The 12,072-nt window shown below is 32.7% G+C and overlaps 1 protein-coding gene across 4 annotated transcripts in view; it reads left to right on the forward strand.

Annotated features, from left to right (window-relative positions):
• The window catches only part of Rbp6 (RNA-binding protein 6), a 590,474-nt gene that overhangs the window by 554,378 nt on the left and 24,024 nt on the right, over positions 1–12,072 (forward strand). Inside the window, exon 12 of one of the 4 annotated variants that reach the window (XM_029311221.2) lies at positions 5,834–5,905. The exons of the other annotated variants lie outside the window; for them this stretch is intronic. Coding sequence (XP_029167054.1) covers positions 5,834–5,905 — 72 coding nt within the window. The remainder of the gene's footprint in view (positions 1–5,833; positions 5,906–12,072) is intronic. 4 annotated transcript variants of the gene reach the window in all.

Consider the following 12,072-nt stretch of genomic DNA (forward strand, 5'->3'; position numbering starts at 1 on the left):
GTACAAATTTATGTTAGATGCATTGCCGAATTAAGGAAATATTATTGATTATAACTATTATATATATATATATATATATATATATATATATATATATATATCAATTTAAGTTTTTATTAAAACCTTTTCAAAGACGAGATTGACAGAATATCGGAATATCGTGAGATAGCCTTGTCATGAAGAAACAGTCGCCTATGATGAAAACGTAGATATGATTAGCACAGAGGTCATGCCGAGATAATTCTTACCCCTTCGTCACAGTGCGTGTGTAGGGGGAGGGGATATAGCAGCTATATTAAACTCACACACAACACGAGATAATAATAAATTGATGATGATATAATCCGAGGTAAATATCTCTCTTAATAGGAAGTTTTAATGAGCCATAATGAGAACGCAAGTCAGATTATGGCTATACGTAGACAATTAACGATTATTAAAGACCACGGTCTGGTGTTTTACCCCTGTGCTTCCCTAGAATACCCCTCCTCCACAATTCCCTTTCCCTATCCCTATCCTTCCACCAACCAGTCCACATCATTCTTTTCCATTCACTTTAAACTTAACGCGTTTCTCTCACGTAGATGTTGATCTCACGTAGCGATTCGAGATGTAGCCACGTTCTATGTAATCTCTAAGCTAAACACTTTAATCGAAAACACTTAGTGTAGGACATATATACGTAGATATAACGATATAGACGTTTCCGAGTGCTTCGATTACGGCGCCTTGTCGAAGCGACGCGCGTTAAAATTATATCAATATTTTATAACAAAAATCCCGAAATTCGCTAATGATATTATTTATGTAGTTGATATTATTGATCGAAGAATTACGCGTGATTCGTAACAACTCAAAGTTATCAGAATTGCAATAAACACATGAAATTGAATTGCATACAAATTAGATTGTCAGTAGTATCGAAGAAACTAGAACAACAATACACATTTCACTATAATATCTCTTAAATAGCTCTCTCTCTCTCCCAATAATATTTTCGGAATATTTTAATATGCAAAGTTGCCATTGTGGCGAATATTTTTTGTCACAGATCGTTAACAAACTTTACAGACGCTTTTTCTTCGGGTAAAATATAAATATAACGACGTGCGGGTAGAGAAACGGGACAAGGACATTTATCATGAATTTTTCTACGTTTCAAGATTAAATGTCTTGGCAGCAGGAAATTAAATTTTTACTAAGAGATAGCTTATCATAAATTTCTATTAAGGTAATGATAGAGAAGAAAAAATCAGTTGAAATAAATTGAAAAAGGAGCAAACTTAAAATAAACGTTTTATTCTACCGTATAGTCAGCCTATATTTGTCGACTACAAATTTATTCTGGGAGGATTAAAATGCATCGCTCAAGTGCATCGCAAACAAGGCGCCGTTGTCGCGGCGCGTGACTATTTCTTAACCAGAAAAAAAAGTTACATATTGCTAAACGTAGAATAAGGCATAAATCGAGTTAGGCGAAAGTGAAACGTAAGAAAAAAAGAGTACCGACCCTCGTAGGAGAGATTAGCATCGAAATAAGCCGCACAAGGACCGTTGGCCATTTTGTGCTTCTCGTTATTATTACACCGTTAAACTCATTCCAGGCCTTTCCGAAGTCCCGCACTTCCGTCCCTCCCAAATAAAGCGTGAGGAAACCTCGGAAGCAAGGACGATGCGACACGAAACGCAATTAAGTAGATTTAATTCATTTAATATATAGTAACACACAGTAACAGTCATATAATCGGGGATTTACATTAAAATCCCTGCATATTAATTACACTCTCTCTCGTTACACGTGGCTCATTTTTTTTTTCAACATTTTTATTTAATTAAAGTAACATTTTCTAAACTGCGCGCGCTCTTGCACGGAAGATAAGAGAGATTAATTTTAAAGATATTAAAGATATATCTTTAAAAAGAAGAAGAATAGATGATATAATGTACGCGAAAATCGCAGTGACGCGGTACTTTCATGTTCCTGCACATTGCACGCATACATTTACCTTTGTACGTAACGAAGATTAAGATTAATTAATTATTGCGCGGATTTATTAACGGTAAATAGAGGAAACGGGGCGCGCGCGAGAGTGCGGTAATGTCGTCGCGCTAATTCCTTCGCCTTGCTTTCTCGGTTTCACCCTTCCCACCCCTTGCTGGCCCGCATCCCTCTGGCATTATTCCACCCGTATCGCAACGTATTATACGTTTCGAGAGCTGTGATCGAGTTTGGATTCCGTTGTGTGTTCTCAAGTTTGTCGTTAATGAAGATCCTACATGAACCATCCGTGTGGATCGCAGGGCGAGAAAATGAAAAATAAATAAATAAATAAAAGACGTATGTACGAAATATATGTTACGATAAGTCTCGCGCGCATAGAAAAGAGACAGAAAGGCGACGAGCGAATTGTCCGTCCTCGTCCCTCTAAGACGTTATGGAGATTCACGAAGAGAGCAGCCAGATTTACGCTCGTTCCCCACGAATTGTCTCGCTGAAACTATGGCGAATCGCCGACAATACGAATTGTTAAAGGTTTGCATTCGCGTTCTAGTTTAGTGCCGCGTTCAGGCGTAAATGTAGCTGCCTAACTTGCAGTTATTTTTCACTCGCGTAAAAATTGAATCGAAAATTATCACGAATTGGAAATTGAATGACTGCATTTAACATTGAATATGCCAGATGTGTGTCTTGATGGCTAATAAAGTTTGTGCAGTCAATGTTATTCTGAGAATTGAAAATTGGATAATCCTTAAGTGTGCTCGTCTAATTTTGAGCTTTGTTTGCTTAATACGCAGGTAATATGCATTCAGTTGTCTACTAAGTGTCAGGCAGTTGCATTTAGCGCTTAAATGCGCGATACGAATGCAAGCTTGAGAGTTTGCGAGCGGGACAATTGAATGACAGGAGTAAGCCAAACCCAAGAGGAGACACTTATGTCCTGAGCTTATACATTTGTTAACGACAGAATGCTTAAATAATATTATTGATACTTTTATGCGCTATAGTTCGCTCGCGTTAACGTCATCGTCCTATCTGGAAACAAAATCTCGTGATGTAAGTGTATTCTTCTGTTTCTAATCAACTTCACTTGATCCATTAATACCGTGATATATATATATATTCTCGCGTAAAGATAAAAGAAAACGTCAAAATTTTTTTCTTTTGATTTTCCCAGAACGACGCGGTTAACGTTATCGAGCTATGGTCCGATTGTTGCTATTCGTAAGATTGTTGTTAAATCACTATGATCGCGCGTGGATAAAAGTAATACTTTGGCCCGATCCCGAGAATGACTCTCACAATGCCATTTGCGCTCACAGAAATCATCTGATGATGCTGAACCGTATGCCACGCAAGATTACTTGAAGAACATCGCTATGAATAAAATATTATGAAATTAAAAAGCAATTGGACAACGTTCAAAAAATATAAAGAAATATACCGTCCAAGATAATACAACGTTTGTGAGAGCAATAGGTATATGGCGCAGTTTTGAAGCCGATTGACTCGCGGGTTATGCTTGGGATTGAATTAAAACGTCAATTAGGGATTAGGAACAAAAGTGGGAGAGAAACTTAATATTAATTTTGGCGTAAACAAGAACTTCTCTATGTTTGTTAATCCCTAAGTATCATGGTGAAAAATTATGATAGTGCATTCATATATGATCAATATAATAAATTCCGCGACGTACTTTTTTTTTTATTAAATCGAATATTAATTTGTAAACAGCTTCTACATTATTTTCGAATTTAAAAGAAATTATATAAATAATCCACAGCAATTTTAGATGCATTAATTTAGCATTATTGTAACAAAATATATAAAGAAAGAATTAATCTATTGGAATGAATAAATTGTTTGAAATGATAGCCCCACCATAATACTTATGGATTGATGATGTCTGGCATTCAATGATTATTTCTTCGTAGTTTAATATCGCATATTTAGGATATTTATATTTTTTCAATTTAAATGGACACTCTCTTTTTTTAAGTTAAAGTTATCGTGTAAATGAGATTTTTACAACTTGCTGAGAAAATCTCTTCAAGTTTTCTTGCACGCGAAATCGTCTTATTCGACAATCGCCATTTTTTCTTAATGCTTAAGATTTCGTACACGATATAGAATCATGCTTCCGACGTTGCTCCTTTCCTCGGCTTGCGCTATACGCGCCTTAAGAATAACATACTCGTGAAAGTAATTAATTTATCAGGCGATCGATGAGGGCTCGGACGATTTATTAAGCAACCAACAATAAAACGCGTAAAAAGGCGTTGAAGAGAGAACTTGCAACCGCGAAAGTTTTGTAAATGTCTCATGGGTACTCAGTAACGTGATACTTAATGCCCGTCAGAGATCGCTCTGGAACTGAATGACGGAGTGAGTTCACTCACGCACGCGCGTATACGTATTAACGCCGCCATATAACGATTCTCTAAAGCTCTATTATTATAATGATTAAGGATTATAAATAATAAATGTCTGTAACAAATAAAAAGTACCACGCAATCAACGAAAAAAGTAGATAAACTTTTTCGATATTGTGTGCTGGAAGAGAGGATAGGAGAGACAAAGAGACGAAGAAGTAAAACTTCTCTTTCATCGAAGCTTAAGAGAATATCCTGTTTACCTTTCTTGCAGCACGACATAGTGATGTAACATGTTTAAGTTTCTGCTATGAGCTAGATGTCACCTCACACGATCAGTACAATTTGATCTGCCATTTTATAAAGAACGATTGATGGAGTAAGCATACGTGCTTTTTCTGACATTTAAGACTTTAAATTATGAGAATTACTTATTACTTGTGTACTATACGTTGATTATACTTATTATACTATAATCTAGATACATATTTGAAATGATAAAGCGACACGAATACATATATTCTCGAATACGATTTAAAATTAAAAGTTTAAACCTATAATGATGCACATAAATAGATCTTGCAATTATAAACCCAGCAAACACAAAGTAACAATTACATAACATTAATGTTACAATTTCCCACTCAACAATATAACATGACTTGTACGTAACAGTTATATTAATGAGTGGGAAATTGTAACATTGATGTTATGTAATTGTTACTTTGTGTTTGCTGGGAAGAGACTTAAATCTTTTTAACCGCGTACCTTCGTCAAATGGACATTAGAAAAATTACAATTTCGTAGACGAATAGACGAAATAAGCTCAAAATAGTAAACGTCTCTTTATCTAGAAAGCTATATATGTATGGAATGCACGGTGCTAAATTAAATGTTATTAATTAATCATGTTATTTTTGCGAAACTTGTTTTTTTATGTTATTTAGTAAGCATTATTGCAACAGTAATCATATTTTTATGTAGTAATAACTTCAATACATTAATACAGTGCAGATAAATTTGTATTTCTTCTTTAAATGTAGAATACAATACAAATCTTTTCCAATATATATTTATTAATATAAATCTTTTAATATGCATAATTTCTCTTGTAATTTTTATGCCTTTTATATATTTTTATATTTATTTATTTATATTATATATTAAGTATTATAGTTTTAAAATTTTAATTTTTTTAGAAATAATAAAAAATTATAAATGCAGAAATACATAAGAAAGTATTACATTTTACATATCGATCGCAAAAAGTAATTTTATGTACAAGACAAAAACGATTTGAATTTATTTATAAATTTTTATATTTAGCTTCAATCGCATGAAATTTAATTTAGCACCAAGTCGACCAAATCGATAAACGATAAAATTATCGCGTATATATAATTAGCGTATTCGACAGAAATTTCTATATCATGTAAGATCGGTGATGTCTCTTGTTGGGTAGGAGCGGTCGTGTACCGCGCAGTGGGGCCAAGGGTAGGCCGAGTGTCCGTGAGCCCCAGCGGGGGTTGCACCGGTAAGCTTCAACCCCAAAGTGCCAGGTTGTTCCACCAAGTTCTCGTGTTCTCGCTCGTGTTGACGGTAACCGTAATCCGTAGTACGTAGTACATACCCAGATTCCATACTCACATTCACACATTACACAAATATATCACACATATTCAGTTTACAACAAACACCAATTAAGATTATCATATGTAAATTAAAATTTTTTTTAACATTATGTGAAACTAATGACGAATCTGAGAATTTAAAGCCTTATTGTGTTTTGTCTTGTTGGTATTGTTATATTCCATACTTAAAAAATAGTTATTTATATGAGAAAATATAATTTGACATTTTTTAATTGAAAAACTTGATATTTTAAATTGACACTAAATTATAGGAAACAACTTTTTTCCTAAAATATATCTCTAATATTTTAGTTATCGTTTTTTCAATTGGTATTGTATAACTTTCATAGTATTTAAAATTTTTGCTTTATTTTTCATTATATTAAAACGTGAATTTTATTTTTTTCTTATTAAAATTATTACGAATTCAATATTATTTGTTGACAAATGGTATAACATAATAATTTTATTTGTGGAGTCAACTATTGCGTTTTTTATGACATTCTTGTACTTAATAATCAAGATTAAATATTCTCATTGAATACCACAATTAATATATTGTGATACACTATATACTCTCTTCTTATACATTTCACAATATTTTAATTGACATATGAGACATCTGTCACTGTTACTATCTAGTTACTTTAGGTATCCTTTAGTTCGAGTATTGTCACCGATAGTATTTATTATTGGATTGGTTGAACTTATCGTATACACATATATACACACATATATTTTATACATACATACATATATATGTATGTATGTATGTATATATGTATATGTATATATTCTTATGGAATGCTTAGGAAACAGAAAATCGTATGTTAGTTGTGCATCCGTTGTTCGTTGTACTGCCTACGCGATCTGTATTCGTCTCGTCTGCCTTTTCTACGACGTGCGATTTTAAAAATCAATCGATTCACGTAAAAAAATATACTCGCTCGTGTGTCTGCGACGGAAATAGAATATGCACTATTAAAGTATTCGTTGTCCCACTTTTTTATATTAGTTTTATATAACTTGTACAACAAATAGACAGTGTTTTTTTCTCCAACTTTATTTAAATATATATATATCTATAAATCAAAAACTTTTATTATATATATATAATTCTATAATTATAGTATAAAATTTATGGCAATTAACACTTTCTTAATTTCATCATTCTAAATCCGTTCTATCGTATTAAAATTAATTTACGCATAGATTATGTAAAATGATATACATAATTTTTTTACGTCACATATTATGAATACCTTTCACTAAATTGGTAATCTGATAACCAACTCTTTCAACGAACAGACGATTGAAATGAATTAATATGATTGTCCAACTAGTTTCATCGTTATAAAAAATAACCGCGTTATTTCATTGCAATGGCGTGGAATATTTTATTACATTGCAATTTAATTATGAGAATAATTAGCTCTTCAATCGGATAATGTGATTGGCGAAGTGTAAGTATCGAAGAAGCGATATAAGTCGCAGCCTTGTACGATTTCGCTGTAGCAGTAAAAGTTTGAATTACTTTCTTAGCTCTATCTCGAGTTGATTTGTTCTCTGTACATTTGTTACACCGTATCTACGTTTTCTAATCTGCTTTAAAGCCATTCCTAATTGCCATTTAACACGCCACAAAGTTGATCTTTGTAGCCCGAAATCGCTTCTTCGATAATTCCACTGCTCGAAATAATTGTGACGACTGTGGGAACATGGAGAGATGTTTTCATTATTTTCAAATTTCTTTTTCTCGGATCATTGTTCAGTTATAAAAACCCGCGCGGCTATTACCATATGAAGAACAATCCGCTGATTATTAAATTTTCGCGTTTTCCATAAATATGTATCGAAACTATTTTCTGAAATATATGTCAAGTTATTCGACGGAATATTGATAGAGTTATTTGATAGAATAATACCTTACTGTTTGACATACACATTTCCCGAGGCATCCCGCATATATAATCTATCGTATAAACAAGCAGCAGATTGCAATTCTGTGTTCTAAAAATGGAATTGGTGCACACATTGCTCAATCCATTAGAGGCTAGAGACGCCTGGATGTTCATATGGTAAATACGAAAAGTTCGAGATGTTTTACAGAGCATTATGAAATTCTCGTATTTACTGCATGAAAATATGTGGATATATAGATAATCTTTGGCCGGTTAGGAATCTATATCTATATACATATACATATAAATATATCGTATGTTAATATATATTTTACTTCATATAGTATAGAATAGTCTACAAGTAATAAGAACTATATTTGGTTCCTAATGTGTGTGTATATATATATATATACACATTTATATAAATCCCGCATCTCGTACTGGTGTTGGATGACTGCCTAGCTCATAGTACATAGTTTTATCCAGAATTTCTCTCGTTTTATATACTATCCGTATGAGTATTCGAGCCTAACATTAGTTTTCACTAGAACTTAGCCTGATGTCTCTAGGTCTGTTTAAAAAAGCGTGTTAAACGAAAAATTTGTGTGTATATCACGTCGCATGACAAGAGAATTGTTAGATCCTTTTCTGATCTGTTTCACGGAAAGGATTCTCTTAAAATCGAAGCGAAGTCACGGCCGGTCACAAAACGCCGGAAAATCTCAATTTACAGAGCTTGTTTTAGAGCTATCAATACCCGATACTTGGCTCGTATTCTCATCGTGTTTAGCGCTAAATGAGGTCATCAGATTTTCATCTCTCGCTGAGACATTAAAGGTGATTATATTAAACGAATATAATTAATAATTCACTATAGTTAATATGCAATACAAAAATAAGAATGGGAATTGCTATACTAAGTAAGAAAGTACATGGAGTACTATTCTTTTTTGAGTATTTTTCTACTTATGAATACTTAACACTCTTTGAATATCTTTGACTGTTATTTTATGCGTCGGACAGAGCGACGCCTGCATGTAGTCTAACTGGTTGTATGTAGTTCTAGTGAAAACTGAAATCAGTCTCGTGAAAGAGTATTTTCGCACAGATCCATAGCCCGTCGAATGTGTTAAAAAAGCACACCGAAGGGAATTATTTAAAATTTAAAAAAGGAAATATTTTCTCGAAATTGTCATATATGATTTAGACACATATCTATTTCTCCTTATAATCTCTGAATTACCTTTATTATTTTTGCGCGTTCTATTATTATTTTTTTAATATTATAACACGTCTAAAATTGTTTATTACGTTGCGCGGCTATGGGTCATTTTTTTCCGTGAGACAAACGAATTCGAGTTGAGTATCGCAAAAAAGAGGAGGGAAGGCGATTTCGGGACAGAATCATTGCCGAGATCGATGATGAAGACTTCGTTGAAGATGCAGTCTATCTAGGGGCGAGTAATCTACCATCTACATCTATTATCTTATAGAAAATATCGCCATATATAAAGTGATTTTAATTATATTATATATTGTTCATAGTAAAAAAAATCGTCTAGTTTAACCACAACGGGTCGATTACTCATTTGATGGATTATTAAAATAAACTTCATTAAAGTCGAACATTCAATTTACTAAAACGGTAGTGAGAAGAGAATAATATCGCAACTGAAATTAGTACCCAAATCTTCCCGCGGTGGTAAAAAAAGTGTAGACAATTTAGATAAATCGAATTAAATAATTATATATAGTCTCTGATTAGAAGCAGTCTTGTAGCATAAAACAAGTCGTTGTTAACTAATCTTCGTAATTAACATTGATAGTAAATAATTTAGATAACGCTAAGATTGCCTACATAATTTTGACACAAATTTTCACAAATTTTATCGAAATGCATTTCTACGTTATACTACGTATGTAAATATTTTAACAACACGATAATACTATTAAAAAGTATTATTTATATATCAAGTAATTTATCGTAGAAAAATTAGTAGTTGGCAATCTTGGCTGATGTTTAGGCTATAGATACAGATCCGAGTTATAAAATAGTGTACCTCGAGCGACCGTAACGAGTATCTTCGTGTATGACAAAAGTTTTTGAGTGTTGTTTGAGTTTATTAAAAAAATATATATATATTTATATATAGATAAAGTAGTTTCTTTCGAAGAAATATCGTTAGAAACGGTAAGGCGATTTGATGCGATGCTTCGCCTACAGTTTCTACTTAGAATTTATAGAACAGTAGATAGAAAGTTAGACATGTAGATAGAATGAGAGTGATTATCTTTTTTGTGTGTCGTGTGTACGTCTGTCAATTCAATTATTTCTTCCGGTACTTCCCTGTACAATTGTACAATACAAGCTCCCGCTATATATTCGCGACTAGTATCCGAATTAGAACCGGTCATAAAATTTACCACTCCAACATCGTTATTTCTTGTCGTTGATTTGACCGCTAGCATTAAAAACGCTAATTAGAGTTAGCAGCGTGATACACTAATGAGTACGTAGTTTAGAAACTTCGATCTGTCACGATGATATCTATATATGTTTATATATCTAGTTACTCTATATATATATATATATATAAACTACAATTTTTTATTGCCGGCATATAGCCATTAATACATGTGTGTAGTTTAGGATATGCTATCGATTCTGCCGTCCCGAAAATATTATTAATATCTATTAATTTATTTTCACATTATTTAACAATTCCGTCGTTGCCAAGCATGGATGCGCGAATTAACGACTCACGATGACAATAATTAACTGTGATGGCGCTTATATTAACAACATGATTTGTTCAATGTGTTGCTTTGTCAAAAGTGTCTATGCACTTCGCTCTTTAATTATAGGGAAAATAGCGGCTTTTCGAGAGAGGCCTCATGAGAGAGGCCAAGATCTATCGGCTTCAACATATGTTATGATGTAAATCGACACTATTATGCACAAGGAAATCATTTATGAGATTCTTCTTACACAGCATTCTTCTCTATACTAACGTTTTCGATATTGAATCGGAATACGAATAAAATGCTTTCATCATAATTTATTGAAAGACACTAACGTTGCTTGCAATGTACACTTTTGCATTCCACTTATCCTATTATATCAACTGTTATGATATGAATCGACATTATAAAATAATGTCAAATATCTAGATATATCCACTTAATTACGTTTAGTTTTTCTATACACATATATCATCTATGCATTTGCGATAAAGAATAGACTTTACAAATCTAATGAATTGAATAGCATGTAATTAATTATGGTTGATATTTCTCCATCCTCTTTTCTTGATTAGATAAAAATCATTAAAGTGGCGCAATAAATAATACATATTTTTGTTGTCATATTTTGGAGTAAATTGAATTTGAGCAAAAATTATCGAAAATAGAACTCTTCTAATAATGAAACTTTTATAGCAATATGAGCTATTTACAAAACGATCAATATTATTTTCTCAAGTGTACGGATATATGAAGTTTACAGAATGTAAAGAATATATAATTGTGAAAGTCGTTCAAATTATAAAAAGACGATATTAAAACATAAATTATCTCGAGAAAGATCCAGATTTCGATTTCGATCTATAGAACCGATTTTCGGATAGAATTATCGTGTGATAGACGTATTGGCATATCGAATTTATATGCCGAATAGTTCTTCTTGGTAATCTTTGATTCATCCCTCCGCTTAACCAATTCTAAGTTGAATGAGTGATTCTATGCCAAAATTTGGGGCTCAAAGCTCAACTTATTCGAAGTCTCTTGGGTAGATTTCACGGTGCGAGACCCTTATCTAAAGTCTCGATCGCGTTTACGTCAGCTGGAGATACACTCGAAATAGATGAACTCTTGGCCTAGATCCCTACGCGTCGGTCGTTTCGATGAGCGACCAAACCTGGGCAATAAGGATTTCCACGGACAGACACTTTATACGTGTGTGTATGTGTGCGTGTGTATGTGTATACGAAGAGTATGTATGTATATAAAATACTTCAGAAGTTGCACGCTTTTATTACAGTTAGAAAATTTTTAAAGAATTTGGAACTTTATCTATTTTATGACAGATTTTTCTTTTATAACATTATATGTCACGATAACACAACTTAATATCTTGTTAAATAAATTTTGTTATAAATTTTCAAAAGCAC

Source organism: Nylanderia fulva, unplaced genomic scaffold (genome assembly GCF_048542155.1).
Source record: "Nylanderia fulva isolate GAGA-0341 unplaced genomic scaffold, ASM4854215v1 Scaffold28, whole genome shotgun sequence".
In the NCBI taxonomy this organism is placed as follows: domain Eukaryota; kingdom Metazoa; phylum Arthropoda; class Insecta; order Hymenoptera; family Formicidae; genus Nylanderia; species Nylanderia fulva.